Raw genomic sequence first — 21,762 nt, forward strand, 5'->3', positions numbered from 1 at the left:
GGCTTATGTCTTTAGTGGCAAGGATGTATCCACTTTGGGTCTTTGTCCTCATTTATGAAAGAGTAGTATTGGACTAAATCACTAAGGTTTCTTCCAACCCAAATACTAAGGCTGAAGGGAGTTAGAAGAGGGGATAAAACAATGTAATAGTTATCTCTGGCCTCTTCCAAAGGAAGTTTTATACCACGCTGCCATTTTCTAACACTTGTGAGCTCATTAGCAGGTGAGCCTTTTGAGGAGTACAGACATTTTTCTGTTTTGTTTATATTTTAAAAACTATTATTTAGTTCTTTTTTACCTTCCAGATGCTGTCCTGGGTATATACTACATTTTATTTATTCCTTACCATTATTGTGAAGTATAGGTTGCATTTTCATGTTACATTATAAAGCCTTTGAGGTTAAATAACCTGCCAAGGTTCGCAAAGCTAATATATAGACAGCTGGGATTGAAACCCATATATGTCTCTTTCCAGAGCTAGGGTAGTTTTTACTATGGTATTTTCATTTGTAGAAAACTTGAACCCTACCACCTGTATTTAGCAAAAGCTCTTCCCAATAGACCTTTGGCCAAGGTCTTATGAAAGAGAAGGAGTTGTTCTCTGGAAGGTCCCAGAAGTAGGGAACTTCCCAAAGCAGGGAATTGCTGATCTTGCTGAGAAGAGAGGAAGTCACTTGATTGTTAGTCTAGAATTATACGGTCCTCATTTAACCTCATTAATTGCAAAATAACTATTTTTACTTTATGGAGGCCTGGAAAAGCTGCCTCTTTTCTAAGAGTTAGTCCATAGAAAAGCTATGGCTCAGGCCTAGGAGGACTTCTGATGGAATCTAGGCCTGGTGTGAGACTCTCCCTAAAGTAAAGTGTGCTTTTAATTGAATTTTGTACCAAGTCAAGAAAGAGAGAGAAGTTGTGTACATGGGACACTCTACTTATAAGTGTGTGTTTGATGTTGATATTTTACTGACCATGCTTTAAGTATGTGTACAGACTTTTGTTGATATTTCAAATGAAAATGGCATTTTAAGCTGGTATTTCTTTCTTTTAATATATGTACCACTAACTGAGAAAAGTAATTTATGATCTTCTGTATATGTTTACTTTACAGGACATGTGTATACTTTACAAGTAGGTCATTTGGCCATGTGCAGTCTATCTAAATTTCACAGCATCATCTAGGGAAATTCCAGACATTGAGAACTATTGTATTTTATTTTGAGATTAGAAGAAGCAGATTGAAAGACATATGCTTTGTAGGAAAGAAATCAATTCTCTTTCTTTTTATCTGCTTTCCAGTCACAAAAATGAAAATGCTTAATGTCTCATAAGTACCATGTAATGTACCTGAACTTAGGCATGCACCTGCACACACACACAAAATCAACTTGGAATGTACAGGAAGCATGAAATGAACAAGAAGCACTATGGGTTTTAGGTGCTTGCAAACATTGTTAGTCAGTAATGTAGCATATTTACTTTTTAAAAAGCTATCAACTCTGAGTAGTATGTAGGGCAGGAGAGGTAAATAGCCCACTGGCCACTGCTGTGGATGCTGCATTCAGGCCTGATCACCACTTTGAGGAAAGGGGTCAACCTGTACACATACCGATCTTTCTGTGAGGATGGGAGGAATTGAATTCCAAAGGAAGACATTTCATATAAAATATGCTTAAGGAAACTTCAGAGGTTTGCCTGAATGGAGAATAGCCCTAGGATTGTACCATGGCTGTGTTTGCATATATGAAGGACTGTTATGTAGAAGAGAGGTTAGGCTGATTCTTATACCTCCTGAAATCAGAGCCAACACCAGCAAGTGGAAGTTACAACTAGGCAGACTGTGGCCAAGGGAAATGAAGCCTGTATAGCAGTTGAAACAGTTTGAAAACTGGATGAACTGCAGGGGCTGGGTGGGTAGAGCTGGGCTTTCTGATGCTAGGTGAAAGGTGCACACAGATTTCAGATGACCATAATAAAGGTGATTTAAAGGACTTCTAAACAGGGTGAAACTGTGTCCTGTGACCTTCAAAGTACTTTCTAGTTTAAGGATTCTAACATTAATAATAGCAAATACCTTAGTTTTAAAAACTCTCCCAGATTTCTCCTAGTCGAACCAAGCTGAAAAGCATGATACTAGTCCTTGAATGAGCTCTCCTTAGCATGTCTGTTCCAAAATGCTTCCTCATAGTAAACAGACACATTCCTGTATTGAGGCTCATGTGGGTAAATCTGGAAAAGAGTATTTTCATTTTTAAATTTTTCCTAAACTTTGTCTAGGGAATAGGAGGATTTGTCTACTTCTCCATGACAAAAAGTAATCTACCCCAAACAAACACCCTTCTTCATGTTGATATATTTGACTTTGTCCTTGTCCACTTGATTTTCAGTATGCCATGTTTCTGTCCCTGGTGTTCCTGGCTGAGCTTGTAGCTGGCATTTCAGGGTTTGTGTTTCGCCATGAGGTGAGTATACACAAAGTAGAACACTCATTTAAAGGTTCTTTGGGGAAGGAATTGAAATCTCTCCAGTGGTATCGCTATTTTCCAAATGTCACATAATATGGGCTGAAATGCCAATAAATTTCTAAATTCAGGACTTTCATCAAACTTCAAAACTTAGTTGTTGAATCTCCCTCTGTTTCTTTATATAGCTATTACATAAAATGATTCTCCACCTTGTATTACAGCATTAACCTTCAATATAGGTTAAATATTCCTTTTAAAAATAGTCACTTCAGCAAGGCACGAGTATACCTATATAACAGGATTTCTGAGATTGTGAAGGCAAGCCAAACTAGCTGTAGATGAAAGGCAAAGTGCTAGATTTCCCCAAAGCAGCCTGTGCTCTCTTCTCTACTCCCCAGACCTCCTGGGGGCTACCCCTGTTACCTGGGGGTAAAATCTACATCCACTAGTGAGAAGCTCAGCTACTTTGTGTGGCAGTGAGGGAAAAGGGCAAAAGGCAGTCATGATTCAAAACTTCTACAGCTCTTTGTTCTAATTCACATGTAAAATTTTTGATTTCTAAAGGTGAGGAAAAAGAATTTTGAACACTGTTTTGTGATCCTAACTTCTAGTTTCAAGGATGCTGCTGGCTGTACTGTGTCATGTGTGGCCATCCTCCCTGTCACTGTAGCTGCTAGACTGTCACATGTAGACATTCTCATGCTGCTTGTAGTCACCATGGTATCACTTTTAAGATGTGTATATTGATGATAGGTTAGAAAGTGTGTACCCTATAGTAAAGTTCTGGTTCCAGCTCCCCTCAAAAATCCCGTATTATTGTATCCTGTAAATAGCAGTAAAGTCAGAAGTAGATATGCATGTGTTAGAAAGGGATAGCATAGCACGATATAAGTGGAAAACACACTTAAGTACTATTCCTATGGCTCTTGGAAGGCTGACATAATTTGTCTTAAGCCCTGCTTTTGTGCTCAGCCAAATTAAGTCCCCACTGAGCCTGCTTTGTGTACTTTTTGCCCCCTTTCCCTTTTGACATGGTTTTTTCCCCTTACAAGAGTTGGTACCTCGAGGCTAATTTCTAGAACCCATTTCATATGTGCACTGCATCTGGAATTAGATGCCACATTCTTATTCTTAGGTGGGGTTAAATCTGATGACATCACAGCTGTACAGACCTAGAGGTGCCCCCAGTGCATATGTGAACTCCAGGGACAGCCTGGCTGGCTCCCACCTGAGCCCTTGCTTACCTTCCTCCTGTGTACCACTATGACTGGGCTCCATGTACTGGGTTTTCTCTTAAAAACTGACACCTAGAGCCTGCACATCCTTATCACCTAACCTCTTTTCATCTCAAACACTTAGGGAAGTGGTGAGCAGGGATTGCAATGTCACTCTTTGTCCACCAGTACTGAATTTGAATTTGGCTAAACAATCAAACACACTTGATGACAATAGGTGACATTTTGTATGGTTCAGTCACAAGGATATAGGAAAGGAAGCACAGCTTGCCAGCAGGGCAGCAGCAGGTTTGTTTCTTCAGTGAGAGTTCTGAAGGTAGTCTGGGGTCCATTCCATGGACACCTGCCCTAAGAGACAATGCAGGTGGAAGTGAGGATACAGCTGGTTGTGAAAGCCACCTTGGCTTACGAGCTCCATACAACCAGTGTCTCCTTATCTCTTGTAACTGTCCCATGGATGTAGCCTCCAGTATCTCATCAAGAGGCATGGATAGATAAGAAAGTTATCATACTTAATCTTAAGCTTCCTACCAGGTAATATTTGCTGCCATTCCAATTCAGAGTAGTTTCACCAGTCAGGGGCAGTTTTAACATAAGCAGAGTTGCCTAGTAACACATCTGACATGCCACCTTCAGCAGGTTTCTAGGGGAACAAAACTTGAAAATTAATCCAAGGTCAAATGTGTTCAAAGAGGAAGAGAAAGGTTTTTGTTAACCATCTATTAACAAGAAAAATTCATGTTCATTAGCCTCTTTTTTTGCCTCAATAAGGACAGGTAAGTGAAAGTTGGTTTTGCCCCACTCCTATATGCTAGAATAGGCATGTTTCTGGTCAGAACATCAGTCTTCCTGCCCCCCTCAATGGCTTGTCCTTGGTCATTCTTCTGAGTAAGGACAGGAAAAGTTATAAAAAGAGATAGTCATTAATCAATTCAAAGAAATTAGCTAGGAAATCCATGTCTGAGGTTTGGCAGTTCACCATCACAGCCCTTTTAGAAACTGACCAGCCACTTCAGTGAATCATTTAACAAGGTGGGCTTCCTCTGGATTAGGGATAAGGAGAACAATTTATTTTAAATTCCTGAGCTAATAAACCACTTGGAAAATTTTCTAAGCTCTTTTGTCTCAGAAAACAGGGCATTCACTCTCTAGCTTAAATTTAATCAAACTTTTAGAAGAGGCTATTTTGGGGTAGAAGTTGGTAAGAATCTGCATCCATTTGGGCTGCAGTGAACCAGAAAGTTGTTCTTGCTGGTCTTCCACAGATTAAGGACACCTTCCTGAGGACTTACACAGATGCCATGCAGAATTACAATGGCAATGATGAGAGGAGCCGGGCGGTGGACCATGTGCAGCGCAGCGTAAGTTCTAGGGAAGGAGCTGGAGCTGGAGACTGCCTGGGAGGTCTGGTGTTAGACTTGTGTACTGCTATGGATTCCTGTTCTCCAACTTTTGGTCCCATTCTATCCCCAAGGGTTGATATCCATTATTTTTCCAGGGTCCACTTATCCAGATATTTAGTGTCAAGAAGCATCACTGCTTCTGGTTTGCATTTTATAAGCAAGGATTGTGAGCAAGTTTGCTCTTCAAATCTGAAGCCTTGGGAAGGAGATAGGCAGTGAGTGTATGATAATCTTGCTTAGAGTTGGCTCCCAAAGCTTGGAATTCTGGAAGTGGTGTCTTAGTCTGGGTGAAGAACTTAAGTAAACTTCCTTCACTGGTTTGTACCATGTAGTGGCAATGGAGAGTGGACCATCACAGGGTCCACTGAAGGTCTGACAGGTGTGTGAATGCCCAAGGCTTGCCTGGTCCTTTACAAAAGAAGTGAGGAAAATAGAAGTTTCCTGCCTAGAAGCACTCAGGAAGACAGGGACTGGTGCTGAAGCCTCATGTCCATCAGGTCACCTGGGGACATTGTTGGTTTGGGGGTACTCTTGGCTTTGTTTTACATCACAAGCAGCATTTTAATTTTGGGGGGTAATTAATTTTGATAAAATTTCAAGCTTATCCAGAAAAATTGTAAGAATAATACAAGGATCTGTATAACTTTTACTCAGATTCACTACTTAATTATATTTTTGTTCCATTTGCTTTAATATTCTGTATTTCAGTGGTTGGCAAATATTTTCTGTAAAGGGTCAAATAGTAACTATTTGAAGCTTGAGTGCCAAGTGGTCTCTGTTACAATTACTCAACTCTGCCTCTGTCACACAGCAGCCATCACAGGAAACATGTAAACAAAGAGGCCTGGCTGTGTCCCAATAAAACTTGATTTATAAAACCAGGCAGCTAGTGGGCTATAGTTTACCAACACCAACTCTCTTTCTTCCACTATGTGCATCTTTTCCCCACAAACCATTTATTCACTTATTAGTATAGATTACTTGAGGAGTTTTTAAAAACCATTTTTGCCTTGGCTTCCTCATCAACAATCCTGACTCAGTTGATCTACATATGTACACGTATACCTTTAACAGTGCCCAGCTCACACAGGTGATTTTGATGCCTAGCTAGACTACTGCTTTGCTTTAAGGCAGTCATAAGAAAGCAAACACAATGTGTCATCTAGAACTAACTTCCTTCCTTGAGTTCAAATTGGTTTCCCAGTGAGAATAGTTGTTAATGGAGCTTTAGCTCATCTTTACTCATCAAAGCTGTGCCTGTTGACTCAGAGGTTTGGCCTGTGTTTCTCTTTAAAAAGTTGCAAGACAGTGAGTGAGAAGACCACACAGTCTTTGATCTGCCATACTTTGATTCTTTTCCTTTCCTTGTTAACAGTTGAGCTGCTGTGGTGTGCAGAACTACACCAACTGGAGCACCAGCTCCTACTTCCCAGAGCATGGCATCCCTCCAAGTTGTTGCATGAATGACACCGATTGCAATCCCCAGGATCTGCACAATTTGACCGTGGCTGCCACAAAAGTTAACCAGAAGGTACTTGCTTCCTTTTAGTCCTGATGGGATTGGTGGTGAATGTTTGGGGAGGGCTTTATTGTTTCAGTGAGATTATGGTAAGTAGATTAGAAATGGTAGTCTAGGAAAGAGTCAAGAATCTTCCTTTTTTGTCCTTTATGGCCTGGGAAAGACACTTGAGGCTGCCCACTTCTAAGGAGAAGGCTGTGACTCAGCTAAGTCCAGCATTCCTCTCAGCAAAAATCTGCCTGGTATAGTTACAAAGGTTTAGCAAGTGGTTTCTGTTAACCCTGATGCTTCTGTCAGACAGGGAATGCTGGCTTTCTTCTTTCTGGGTGTCTTTCTTCTGCTTAATATATCTTCGAAATATGAAATTATTCATAGCTGGGTGTCAGTCCATAGCAGGAAGGGGGAATAGAGTTGACAGACAGCATGTGCTTCTGTTGGAGTGTAGCCTTTGTTTTAGGGAGTTCTCTGCTATAGGAAAAGAAATCAACAATTCCAATTCAACTCACCGTCAACATTCTGACTCCAAAAGAAATTAGAGAGAGGAAAAAACTGGCTAAAAGATATTTGAAAATTAATATGCAGAGGAATTGAGGAATATGAAATTTCAGTAGTCAGAGAAAAGGAATATCAATTTTCTACTTTATAGAGAATATGTTGAAAACATGATACAAGTGCATGTGAAGGCTATCTATATTCTTAAATGTTTAGAGAATGCCAGATAGAAAATATATTTTGGTAAACAAGAGGGAGAATAAAACCCTACTATTGAGTTTACCTGTGGTTATGTGGCCATCAGGTAAATTTTCTAAGATAAAATACTATTCTTCAAAATGTTATATGGTCTGGGCCAACTACTGAACAATTCATAGAAGACAGACATTCTCTCAAGATTAGAATGTTAAAACACTAGTTTCTCTATATCACTCATTTAATGTTGGTACTTATAGCATAAATACTGCAACACGTTGTCATTCTAGAAGTTCATTTTGTCATGCTGGGCTGACAACTTTGCTATTGGAGTGGGGAAGTAAGATGTTCAGTATTGACAGCTTCTTGGGTTGAATAAGAGGACATCTGTTCCTACTGGAATTTTCTCTTTTTTTCTTTTTCATTGTTGTTCAATTACAGTTGTCCCCATTATTCCCCCATTACTCTCTTCTGCCCTACCTACCTCCACCTCCCACATTCAATCCTACCTACCCACCATTGTCTTTGTCCAAGTTTGAAACCCATTTGCCTCTCATCAATAAGGCAACTTCTGCTTTCTCCATGGACATCCTCACTAAGCACTCATACATGTCAAAACAGTGTCAATTTATGAAAAGCCAAGCTTACTTAGCACGTGGTGGGTACTCCATTTTTATAAAAGGCAAAAAGTGCTTTATGGCAGGGAGATATTGGCATACTGGAGTCTCAGGAGGTTGTTTGTAGAAGCAGCAACCTTTAACCTTTGGTAAAAGTCTCATTTTACACCCAAACTTCCTCTTCTTTCATAAAAGTTGAGTGTCAGCCCTGGCTGGCGTGGCTCAGTGGATTGAGCACGGGCTGCGAACCAAAGTGTCGCAGGTTTGATTCCCAGTCAGGGTACATGCCTGGGTTGCAGGCCATGACCCCCAGCAACTGCACATTGATGTTTCTCTCTCTCTCTTTCTCCCTCCCTTCCCACTCTAAAAATAAATAAATAAAATCTAAAAAAAAAGTTGAGGGTCTAGAAATCCAGAAAATGGGGTCTAGAGTCAGACTCCAATTTAAATTTTGGCTCAGCCACTTGCTGGTCATACAATGTTGGTTAAGGTCCATAACCTTTCTCAGTCTTGTTTTTTTCTCATCTGTAAAATGGAGATAATAGTTCTTGACCTTAGAATTGATATAAGAATTGAATGAGATAAAGTATCTAAAGCATGGTGCCTGGTACAGAGCAAGGACACAATAAATGTTAACTGTAATGTTAAATGTTACCTGTAATGTAAACATCATGACAATGATGGTGAAGTTTGCTTCTATTCCACCACACTGTTGGCTCTTAGAAATGGTGCAGCCAGTAAGAAGGATCTTTTGTTAGTATTCAAAAGCAAGTTTAGAGGCATATCCTGTAGTGCATCTCTATAGTCTTTACAGTTATTCCCAGAAAGAATGATATGATACCACTTTTTCTTTTCATTGATAAACTACAAATTGACCTCACTCCCCCCTCCACCTCTCTCCATAATCCTACTTCACATTTTCCTGAGCACCTTAGTTTCTCTCTCACTTTCCTTATACTTGTCAACGTGGCTCCCTGAAAGAAAAAGTAAGTGAAAACTGAAATTTGTCTACTGAGTTTCATTAGATATTCTCATTTAATACCCATATGAACCTCTGACACATATTACTTCTTAGGTCAGAGTCTCAGAGGCCTAATCTAAAATAGGTGAGAGAGGGGAATGGGATGGAGATAGTAATAGATGCTCATAGAGGTTAGCCCCCCTTCCCTCTCCAGACTCTCTTCCCCAGAAGGCTTAATTACTGCCACAATCTAGTAATATATAACCCTGTTATATAGAATAAATGCATTGAAAATCCCTGTACATCTTTTGGTATCTTGAACCCTCTCTTCTGACAACACAAAAAGATGACTCTGGGCTTTTATCCAACAGCCTGATAAACCTACCTTATACACATAACTGAAACAGAACAGGAAGGAGGTGAGCACAGTTAAGTGGGATATTCATTGTATTGTTTGAGGAACAGATTTTATTTTGGTTTTGTTAGCAGGATGATGAAATATCTGCAGGTTAAGTTGGCCAATAGTATTGACTGAGTTCCTCCTCCACAGGAATTCCTTGCCATTTTTTAAGAGCAAGGTCAAGAAGAAGAGACAGTTATTCTTCTTTTTTAAAAAAATATTTTATTTTTATTTATTTTTTAGAGAGGGAAGGGAGGGAGAAAGAGAGAGAGAGAGAAACATCAATGTGCGGTTGCTGGGGCCCGTGGCCTGCAACCCAGGCATGTGCCCTGACTGGGAATTGAACCTGCGACACTTTGGTTCGCAGCCCGTGCTCAATCCACTGAGCTATGCCAGCCAGGGCCGAGACAGTTATTCTTGTTGGCAGCTACCGAGATACTGCTTCCCAGAACCTGTCTGGGAATGTCTACTCCCAATATTGAAAATCTGCCACTTACAGATATTTTTCATTGGTGACTATATTGATTTAGACATGCTGAGAAAGTTAGCAAATTACCTGTTTTTTTCTGGGTGTTTCCTGGGACACGTAGCAGGCCACTATAGGTTTGTCTCACACCTGACAACCAGGCTTTCATTTTAGGAAATTAAAAGAGATTGTTGTGGGTGATAAGATCATGGTTTAGTGGAGAACTTAGGTAGAAGGCAAACACGACCTGTGGTTATGTATCAAAGCAGTTACCACAGTCTGCAGATCTATGCTGAGATCTGGAAAATGGACTTGTGGGTCCACGTGGTAAACAATAGAGCTAAATCTAGAGATGGAATGCATTTATTTCAACTTTGATCTTGTATTGCTTAAATAACAAGGAAGCTAAATTAACTTTCATCTTCTCATTTTAAATAACCTTCCTGATATAATTCACTAATTTATTATTTAGAATTTTAAAAAATAGTGGAGGAACTTTCCTTAGACAGCAGTGCTTCCCAAACTTTAACAGGCATCTGAAACATATGGAGTTATTAACATTCATTAAAATTTATTCAAAACAAATAGGGATTTTGCAGATTCTAATTCAGTAGACCTGGAGTGGAACCTAGAATCTGCATTTCTAACTAATTCACAGATGCTGCTGCTCATGGAAGAACCCCATTTTGAGAAGCAACGTTTAGAGAGAACAATTGTGTCAGAATTGTACTAATGCCACTCACTTACTTCATTTTTCTGGTTTCTCTTACTGGTTGGATTGGGCTTATCAAAAAAAAAAGGTGGCTGCCCTGGTTGGTGTGGCTCAGTGGATAGAGTGCTGACCTCTGAATCAAAAGGTCGCTGGTTCATTCCAGTCAGGGCGCATGCCTGGGTTTCAGGTCAGGTCCCCAGCAGTGGGTGCATGAGAGGCAACAACACATTGATGTTTCTCCCTCTCTCTTTCTCCCTCCCTTCCCCTTTCTCTAAAAATAAATAGATAAAATCTTTAAAAAAATTATGTGGCTGACTGAAATCTCCTAAAATGGGTTAGAAATCATACATCAGAAAAGTATATTCAACTTACATGTAGAATTGGAGATCATAGGAAAGAAAAGTTTATGCCAAATTATTTTACAGAGTAAGATAATATGCCTCACTTCTCTCTAGTTTTTACTATTGAGTTTGTGTTTTCATATTTTAAGCTGAACTAACTCTGGTGCTGGTCTGAATTTCATCCTTCTGCTTGATCATCGACCACCACTGTGGGGAGAAGATACAGTAATGATGGCTAGCACAGCAAAGCATTATCATAGCTACTATCATTTGGGAAAGAGTTAGAATAGTCACCTCCCTTCTTACTTTGAATTCTTCCTAACCAAAACTGCCCTCCCTCCCACTGTCTTTTGAAAAATAGGGTGATATATAGTTTCACTAGTAAAAATGAAATCAGCAAGCAAGCTTCTACTATAAAGAGATGATCCAATTTCAAAACTCCCCGTGGCAATAATGTATTTCCTTTCACACTCCTTCCCTGGCTTTCAAATTTATATCAGGTAACCAAGGAGTATAGTTTGTCCATTGCATTGAAAACATGTGTCAAAGCTCTGTTGCTAAGTTAATGCATCTTTTTCTTTGCAAACAGACTGTGAATGTATAAAATATCACTTATTAGAAGATACAGCATTGGCAGAATTTTTACAAGCTATGAGAAATGTTAAATTGTTAAATTTTGAATTTAAAAAGGGGAGACATGTTGCTTTTGGTTCTTCAGATGTTATGACAATTTAGTGTGTGTTTCGTGATACATAAGAGTCCCTTTTACTCTGTTATGAATTAATGTCTTGATTTTTCACAGACTTTACACATTCAAGTTGAAGGCCTTTTTCAGAAAACTGGAAAACAACCAGATCTTCCAACAAGCTGAATATGTCAGAAGTCTAGGTTGATTTGGCCCAGTTGCAAAATGAATATGCATATAAATTCATTCTCATTTTCATTCTCTCTCTCTCCCTCTCTCTTCCCTCTCATCCTCTCCCTCCCTCTCCCTCTTTGTCCTCCTCTTGGTCCCTCCCTCCTATTTCCTCCTCCCTCTCCCCTCTTCTGCTTGACATGTGGGGCTTTTATCAGGAAGAGTGAGTTTTTTACTTTGCATTATGGGTGATGTACAAAGTTTGATGTTTCCTGCCTGTACTAGATTGATAAAGTGCAATCCAGAATAACAGGCAAGAAACTTGTTTAGCAATATTTTTGAACTCCAACCAGATTGTTTATTTTAAATAAATGTGGTTAAGTTTTAAACAAACATTGAAATAGGCAAAATTAGCATTGGTTTTAATCACAACATTTAGAGATTTCATAATATGTTAAAGGAAAATTCCCTTCACTTTATGGATAAAGGTGTTGACATCCAGAAAGGAGAAGTGACTTGTTCAATGTGGAAAAGACTTTAGAACTTAGATTTTTTTCCCTATTAAAAAATAGCCTCTTTTGGAAGAACCCTAAAATGTCATAAAGTTGGAAGGCATTCAAACACATCCCTCTGACCACATGATTTCACTTTATCAAAGGTTTTGCCATGCGTTGTCAAAATGCTATTAATTAGGATTATGATGCTGAGTTTTTCTGTTCAAGGATGTGGAATGCATTTTCATCTGTTCAGGCCTACTTCCGTAACTCTATAGTGTTTGTTTCATAGATCTTTCTGATTTATTGCTAAATTTAATTCTACTACTAAAATATTTGTGGATGAATATACAGTTAACTTTGAACAATGGGGGATTAATTATATAGGTTCACATGTACATGGATGTTTTTTCAATAAACACCTGTACTACTTTTGACAATGTCTGGGAGTGCATGGATACAGAATTCCAACTGTATGCATTGATCTAATATGCCATTTTATATAGGGGACTTGAGCATCCTTGGATTTGGGTATCTTCAGGGGGCTCTGAAACCAATCCCCTGTGAATACCAAGTGACAACTTAAGTTTTAGGGGAATCAAAAGTTATACATGGATTTTTCACTATGCAAGGGTTTATGCCCCAACCACTGTGTTGTTCAAGAGTCAACCATATATATATTGGACTTTAAAATAATCAAGCCAGGGGATGAGAATTGGGGAGATTTAAATGAGAAAAGATTAGCTGTATGTTAATTATGATATTAGAGGAAGGTTCACTTGGGGGCTCATTGTACTACTCTCTTCACTTTTCTTATATGTTGGAAATTTTCATTTTATTTTTAAGTAAAAAAAAAAAGAAGAATGCTGGTAAGTTCCTAGAGTAAATTACAAAACTTAGCAAAGTCCAGTCTGGCCTTGGTAAAACATGTCTCTGAGATTGTCTCTCTCTGTATCCAGGGTTGTTATGATCTGGTGACCAGTTTCATGGAAACTAACATGGGAATCATCGCTGGAGTGGCTTTTGGAATTGCATTCTCCCAGGTAGCCTACATAATCATGTGATCCAGTCTAGCATTTCCCCTGTCCTGCTGTCCTTTCCCTCCCTGGTCTCCAGACTCTGTGCCTGCCTTCCTGTGCCTTGGGAAAGGCTGATAGATAGGGTCAGAGCTCCTTGCTCATTAATCCTCAGGTCATCTGTTTATTGATTTTCCTTTTTCAACTTAAATGAAGTTTTACCATCAAGGGAATATCGGTTACAGTTCAACTAATGACTAGCCTCAGAAAAAACAACTTGCCTCTTCTGTAGGTCAAATGGAGGTTAACTGAACAAAATGCTGCCTTAATTGGAGCATAAACAACTCCAAACATCAAATGGTGGATCTGGATTTGGGAGGAAGCTTTTCTCCTGGTTGACCTACCTCTTTTCTGTTCTTAATTCCTATAGATTATGCATGAGATCTCTCCCTTTTAAAAAAACCTAAATTTAACTAACTTCATTTTGTGATCATTATTTTAATCTCTAAGCTTGACTATTATTTCTTAAGAGAGAACTGAATTTCTATATATTATATTTTATATTCTTTTATCTCTATTCAGCCTCTAAAAACAGTGGGAGGAGTAATTATGCAAGCTAAGTGAGCCACACATATTCAAGGATGGAACAAGATTAAGCTAAATATAAAATTTTGTCCACCTCCACCAGGCACTGTACTGTCCCACAGGCTTTTGATCTTGCTAAATTATATGTTGTTACTATAACATTGCTATGGGTGGAAGAATTGGCATTCATACTTAACCAAATAAAAACTTCATGTTTAATTTAGAATTTTTTTCAGACCGACAGATGATTGTTTTTCTAACAAAGCCTAATTAATATTATTTCAGTAATATGTCCACAGCTCTAATTTCACGTGTCTGAATTCTATGTTGGCTCTCTCAGACTATAATTACATTTCCCCTGCCACTCTGTATGGCTTTCTTTCCTGCTGAATAATACAGATGTACTTTGATCTTATTCAACTCTAAAATTTTTTATTAAGATATGGCATATGCAGAAAAGTGCATAATAAGTATACAGTTTAATAAATTATCAGAAAATAAACATACCCATGTAACTGTCATTTAGATCAAGGAATTGAACATTAGCCTAGTAGTTTTTGCAAACAGAGGACTTTACCTTAGATAAGTCGAAAAATTTTCTTCCAAGCAGGTTCAAAACCTGCGTGACATTTTGTTTCACAAGAGCATGTGGAATCAGCCAACAGGGGTGTGTATTTCTTGTGGCAGTTCCAAAATTCTTTGACCATACTTTGTTTTTTTCCAGCTCATGAAGTGAGTAAAATCTCAATACACACACAGACAAACTAGAGTGGTGTCAGAAACAGTGCCAATTAACTCAGTCTCCAGAGGTATTTCAGAAGAAGTTATTGCCCTGAACTTTCTTCTGGTTGCTATCATATTTCACTAATAACATTTCAGTCACATATCTTTAATGGCCAGGGGACATTTTAGAAGATCTCAGACCTTGTGTCTGATGTAGATGTGCAGGATACACTGGACAGCTTGCACATACAATTTATTTTACAAATATATGAGCAGTGTCAGGTTCACACCCACCTACAGGACAGACTTATCCTGGGTGTTTGAGAAGAATTGTCCCCCTGGAGGAAGGAATAGTGCTGGAGGAAAGAATGTCTCTTCTAGTGGCTATCCTAGAACCATAAAGGGACATGATGCCAATAGCCTGTGCCAGGAGAAGAGATCCTCAAAGAGCCTGGAATCTCATGGATGAAACATCTTATCATCCAAGATTATTCCCATGTGGCCATGAGGGGATGGGGTAATAATCATATTTTCATTAGTGAAGTGACCCAAGTCATAAAGAACCTGATTAACACCTCTCTCCCATTTCTTTCTCACATATCCCCATGTAGGGATTTGTGCTTAGGCAAGTGGTTACCTGGCCTAATAAGGGTTAATCACTCTGTGATACCTTGAAGAAGTCCCTCACCTGGGAATTGGTGATTTTCTCTGTGGCCCTCTGAGGCAGTGAGAAAGGGGCTTTGGCTCCAAGGAGCCCCCAAACAGAGACTCTCTGCAGAGAGTTTAGGTCTCATAAGGTTATCACATAATTGCTGGGATAAGAGAACAAAAGCACAAAGCCTACTAGCATTGCACAGTCAGTACCATTCACTCACATGGCCAGACAGATACAGAGGGGAAAACACTTGAGTCTTGTTATGCTCAGCCTCTCTGGGGCAGGTAGAGGAATAGCCATGGATACATTTTATTAGTCATATGTGCTAGGAACTGCAGTGTTTAATGGTGCCATCAGCTTCAGGGTTCCTGTAAGCTGAAGTTGAATTCCAAATGCCAGTAGATCCAGGGCCTCTCTGAAATAATGGTGGCCACTTACCAGATGCTTATTCAAGAATAACTAGCCATATGGATCCTGGTCAGTGACCTAGAACCAAAGATTTAGCCACACATGTTCAAAAATTGTAGGACACATGTCACAGTAAAACTTAGCAAATATTGGCCAATGTCTTAGCCTTCCTATAATAAAGCAAGTTCTACTGAGTAGAGGCTGCAGAGAGACCAAAATGCATTGTAAAGAACAGAGCTCTCTCTCTCAGTCCCTCCATACCTCTCTCCACTTTTCCTCATCTGCTTTCCACTTTATCCTTGTCCATTTCCTCACCTTCTCTTGTAACCTCCATGCTATGATCTGTTGGAACAAACTGGCTTTGCACATCTGTTGTCTCAGAAATTAAAGGTAGTATAAAGTACAAAGAAAACTGAGTCTAGCCTTTGCATAGACTGTGCAAGAACTTTGTGCCTCTTGCTTAATTCTGCTAACTTAAAGGAGTTAAATTTTGTTTTTGGACAGTAGGGTTCTGGCAGGCCTTTAATACTTCTCTCCACAAATTCCTATTGCCTTTGCCCTCAAAGAAAAGCCCATTTGTCTGGACTTGATGGGTAGATCCTACTGCCCTATAAATTTATAGCAGGAGATTGAATGTGTTTTGACAGGGTACCTCCTCCCTGCTTTTGTATGGATAGCTACTCTTTTACTCAAGAAGGCCTGGGAAGAAACACACCATGGAGACTTATTACTTCCCCTGCCCCCAACATGGCCTAAAACCCAAGGGTGAAGGCGTCCAAGTCTGGACACTTGCATTAGTCCATTTTTGATACTGCTTCCCATCTTGTTGGCCTTTTACTCTGTGTGTAGTAGTAGTAGTAGTAGTAGTAGTAGTAGTAGTAGTAGTAGTAGTAGTAGTAGTAGTAGTAGGTGTCCTCTGAGACTGTATTTAGCACTTCCATATCCAATGTAAATATACATAGGGCTTCGCTAAACTTGGAGCTTGTTAGGCTGGATTAATCCCCTACATCACCAAATATTATATTCCTGAGTGGGGACAATAGAGCTCTTTTCCAGAAGGCGAGGTTTGAATGGCTTGCTTGAGGTTGGACAGCAACTATAGATATGGGATTACCATTCTGACCGTCTCACCTGATTTGCTGTATTAAACATCCAGGCCGAAGATCACCCTTGTTCTTGCCTCAGGTGGCACCTAAAGGGAACTTATTCTGTGTCTTTATAATGAAAGGATTTGAATTTGTGGAATTAGAGGGGGAAAGTACTCATCAAAAAATATAGATCCTCATCCTACCCATCCATCCTGTGACCGTCACCACTGCAGAGCTTCCCCCAGGGCCCTTGGGCTTCTGGAATGATTCATTATTGGCCAGGAATTTTTTTCTGGAACTTGTTTACCTTCTCTGTGTAGAGGGGAGGACAAAGCTGTTGATAGCTGAAAAAGACTAATGGAACTATTTACTCACTCCCTCAGTATTTTCAGGGCCTGAGATAGTCCCTGACAGCATTTATACAGTTTTATTTCAAGCCAGATTTCTTGGCACTTCCCTAAAGTCATCAAAGTTTTATTTCATTTCCCAGTTAAGTCATTAACATACAATCTCCACAGGCATTATAAATTTTTGATCCATTACTTGTCACTTTCTTGTTAAGAAAGTTACCTTCACAGCCTTGTGTGCTGTCCTCTCCCTGTCCCTCAGGAGTCAGGATTGGGCCACATTTGCCTCCCATGGTGATGGTAGAGGAAGAGACTGATGCTCTGTCTCCTTTTATATATCTTGTCTTTGCACTGATGTCCTACCTCTCTCTTAGCCCCTCTCTCCCAGTTCTTCAAGTCTGCTCTGTTACTGGTAATTTGCAGAGCCCAGTGATGCAATCCGTATTACTACAGCTTTGTTTTGCCCAGATCTCTAAGCTCTCTATGTGGGCGGTGCCTTGAGAAATCCTCAAATAGGCTTCTTGTAAGCAGAGGGCCTTTCTTCTCTCTCGCCCTCTCTGGCTTTTCAGTTTTTGAAGCAGCAGGACCTCCCAGAGGTTTTCATGAGTCAAAAGAAAGTAGAACATATACTAACAAGGCAGATAGTGGTAAAAATAAAATGTTACTTCAAAAAATGAGGTGGATACTAATTACAGAGTCTTAGTCAATCAAAGATAAATAATCTGGTCTAACACAGCTTGGCTGTTTAGAATTAAGCAATTCACCAGCCTCTGGAAGGGTGAGTGGTAACTCCCAGATCTCTGTCCTGAGGGGTTTTCAGCATAAGAGACAATCTCTCCTTTTCCTGTCTCTATCTAAGGTTTAAAGCAGCAGTTTACCCAAATGCCCACATACTGCAGCCTTAATATTTATCAGCAGTGTGCTTCTGGAGAGCAGCCTAGAACACAGAGCCACCTCTGCTCTCTTTGATGTGCTTTTTACATATATTTAACCTAAATAAAAGTTTCAATTTTGTAAGGATAGACCTTTCTGTCTACAGGTTACTTGGGTCTAGTGGCAAGCAAGTGTTTTGTACTGCCTCAGACTGAGGAAGAGAACATGGTTTTAGGCTGAACAGGCTTTTCATTATGTACTTAGAAATAATCTGGTAATAATTGGTATTATGTATAAGATGCTCCCTACACCCCACTGTCCCTTAACTTGGTACTTACGGAAATGAGAAATCAAAGTTTTCCCTCAAGTATCATGAAAAAACTACAGTAGACTTGAAATCAGTGACCCTGTGAATAATTCAAAGCACCTACATATTCCAAATCCTAGTTTTTCTTGCACTAGAAGTAACCAAAATAAAAGCCAATGTATGTAAAATACTGTTTTCAAATAGCTATATATATATATATATATATATATATATATATATATATATATACCTCAGTGCAGGACATTTTTTAGGAAAACCAATTTCATAGATGTTAAAAAATCACTTTTAAAAATCTATCTTCTTCCATGGGCAGAAAGTAGAAGTAATATTCTTGCCCCAGAAATATAAAATATAGTAAGTTTAAAAGCAAACAGCTTTTATTTTTACTTATATTTTTAAAAGTTGTTGCTTCTCAACCAAGATGCCCATCAGTAAATGAATGGATCAAAAACAATGGTACATTTACACAATGGAATTCTATGCAGCAGAAAGAAAAAAGGAGCTCCTACCCTTTGCAACAGTGTGGATGGAGCTGGAAAGCATTATGCTAAGCGAAACAAGCCAGGCAGTGGAAGACAAATACCATATGATCTCACCTTTAACAGGAACCTAAACAACAAAACAAAGAAGCAAGCAAAATATAACCAAAAACACTGAAATAGAGGACAGGCTGACAGTGACCACAGGGGAGAATAGAGGGAATTTCAGGGGACATTGGGAAGGGTTCACGGGAACAAACTTAAAGGACACATGGTCAAAAACTAGGGGGAGGGTGGTAATGGGAGGGAAGTGGGGAGGGGTGGGAGGGGGGGGCTGGACTGGGAGTAAAAAGGAGAAAACTGTATTTGAACAATGATTAAAATAAAATTTAAAAAAAGTTGTTGCTTCTGTGAGAAAGTTATGATATCCAGTGCTTAACGATGATGTTCCTATTTTGGAAGAAGAAAAGATGGAGGGGCATATTATATTTCCTTGAAAGCAGGGATTTTAGATACAAGAAATATTTAAGCATTCTAAAGGATTTTATGGCTGTGTGATTCATGGATTTCCATGGAGGCCAGGAGCACTGAAAACCGTGAAGCACAGTGGTGACTAGTTTAAGTTGCTTAAAATGTACATGAGATCAACAAGAAAAAAAACTGAAGTGATAAGCTTTATAAAGAAAGGAAGCCCTGGCTGGCATAGCTCAGTGGATTGAACACGGGCTGCGAACCAAAGTATCGCAGGTTTGATTCCCAGTCAGGCCACATACCTGGGTTGCAGGCCACAGCCCCCAGCAACCGCACATTGATGTTTCTCTCTCTTTCTCCCTCTCTTCCCTCTCTAAAAATAAATAAATAAAATCTTAAAAAAAAAAGAAAGGAGAGTCTAGAAACTTGAAATCAAATAAAGGGATGCCCAGTAAAAACCCTTTCCCAGAAGTTTGCAACGTAAGGCAGGAAGGAACCTTTGATGGAGTGAGACAGAAGAGTTATCCTGGAATGGAAAAGGGTCTAGGCTCAGGAGCGGGGCTGGGGAAAGGGGATATTCTTGGCTAGGGGAAGGGGGTGGAGCCTTCAACTATGTGTGGTTACCTCTGTGGTTTGGGGGAGATTCTTTAACTTTCCCTGAACCCATTTTCTTGTCTGGAAATTTGTGGTAGTAATATTGCACAGGGATGCAGTAAAGATTAAATAACTTGATATATCTAAATGTGCTACATAACTCTAATATTGATTTGTTGGCTAGATTCTCATTTTTGAGAGTATCAAGTGTGTTCTGGTGTATGTTGATCCTGGAAAATGGCAGTTCTAATGAAAAGCTGTAATATCCAAGCTCCTTGAACTCATGGAGAGAATTTTAGTTTTTCATTTGGCACAATATTCTGGAGGTTACAGCCATGGTTCCTTTGGCTTTTTGATGGTGTGTGCATGATTAATATGTATTTCATGGCACAAAATGCTGTTGGTAAGTCCAATAAGGTAGTGATTTTTCCTTACCTGACAGAGGGTATAGTTTGTGCATTTCACAGCTAAATTTTAATTTTGAAAAGAAAGTAGGAATCTGAGATTTCAGTAATAAAGGTAGGCAGGTGAACTAGAACCTGCATGAATGGGTGGAGAGCCAGGAGAACAGAGTTCAGGTATTGCCCTTACCAAGAGTAGGACCTAGTTTGGCTGCAGGTGTTTCACTTGTAAGATAAGGGTGACTAGATGGACTGAATGAGTGGTTCTCACACCTGCAAGGCTTGTTAAAACACCAATTGATGGACCCTACCCACACAGAGTGTCTGATTCAGCAGGTCTTGAGTGGGACCTGAGAATTAGCATATCTAACGTGGTCCCAGGTGATGCTGATGCTACTGGCCTTCCGGCTATACTTGGAGTGACGCTGTTCCAGATTCACTCTAAAGGCCATTCCCACCTCTGATCCAATAAAACATGGCCAATTGCTTAAGGAGAAGGGACTCAATTTGGCCAAGAGAAGCTGCAGGCCTAAAGATTCAAGTGTACATTAGGGTGTACACTGGACAGGATGGCAGGATCTGCACATCCTGTCCAGAATGTGCTGATCTTCCAGAGTCAGGAAAGAGAATTTTGGTTTCCAGTGAGCTGTACAGATGTGCTTAAGGATGTTTTCATAATGTCACAGCAGCTTTTATCTGATCCACCTATGCCACAGGTTAAGTCAAGGCAAAAACACAGGTATATGATTGAGGTCTTCTGAGGAGGTGGAAATATGCTGTTATTGGTTGTTCTGAAAAACTAGGAGTGGACCTTGGATGTAGATGGGCTCATTTAGGCATAAGATACCTACATGTTTGAGAAACAAAGAGAAATTAAAGCTGCCTTTTCCTCTTCACCCCTCACCCCCGACCTCTCACAAGCCTTGACTTTATTACTTCTTCACTGGCTAACTCACCTGGTCAAGAATAGCATCTCATGGTCTCAAGGAGAGAATTATTATTGGTCAACTGGGCATGGATGGGGTATTATGCTATATTTTAAAATATATTTTATTGATTATGCTATCACAGTTGTCCCAGTTTTTCCTTTTTGCCCCCTTCCACCTGGTACCCTCCTTGCCTCCAGCAATCCCACCACCCTTAATTCATGTATATGGGTCATTCATGTAAGTGTGTTGGCTTTTCCATTTCCTATACTATTCTTTTTTTAAGATTTTATTTATTTATTTTCAGAGAGGGAAGGGAGGGAGAAAGAGAAAGAGAGAGAAACATCAATGTGTGGTTGCTGGGGGGTCATGGCCTGCAACCCAGGTATGTGGCCTGACTGGGAATCGAACCTGCGACACTTTGGTTCGCTGCTCGAGCTCAATCCACTGAGCTATACCAGCCAGGGCTTCCTATACTATTCTTAACATCTCCCTGTCTATTTTTTACCTACCAATTATGCTTCTTAATCCCTGCACCTTTCCCCCCATTCTCCCCCTTCCCCCTCCCAGCTGATAACCCTCCAAATAATTTCCATATCTATGATTCTGTTTCTGTTCTGGTTGTTTGCTTAGTTTCTTTTTGTTTTTGTTTTTTTAGATTCAATTGTTGATAGTTGTGAGCTTGTTGTCATTTTAATGTTCATAGATTTGATCT

General features: G+C 39.6%; 1 protein-coding gene across 1 annotated transcript in view; it reads left to right on the forward strand.

Annotated features, from left to right (window-relative positions):
• TSPAN7 (tetraspanin 7) overlaps positions 1 to 21,762 on the forward strand; it is a 124,368-nt gene that overhangs the window by 99,275 nt on the left and 3,331 nt on the right. Inside the window, exons 3-6 of the mRNA XM_045860516.1 lie at positions 2,385 to 2,459; positions 4,963 to 5,058; positions 6,476 to 6,631; positions 13,113 to 13,196. Coding sequence (XP_045716472.1) covers positions 2,385 to 2,459; positions 4,963 to 5,058; positions 6,476 to 6,631; positions 13,113 to 13,196 — 411 coding nt within the window. The remainder of the gene's footprint in view (positions 1 to 2,384; positions 2,460 to 4,962; positions 5,059 to 6,475; positions 6,632 to 13,112; positions 13,197 to 21,762) is intronic.

This window comes from Phyllostomus hastatus, unplaced genomic scaffold (genome assembly GCF_019186645.2).
Source record: "Phyllostomus hastatus isolate PE091 unplaced genomic scaffold, TTU_PhHast_1.1 phas_scaffold_200, whole genome shotgun sequence".
NCBI lineage: Eukaryota > Metazoa > Chordata > Mammalia > Chiroptera > Phyllostomidae > Phyllostomus > Phyllostomus hastatus.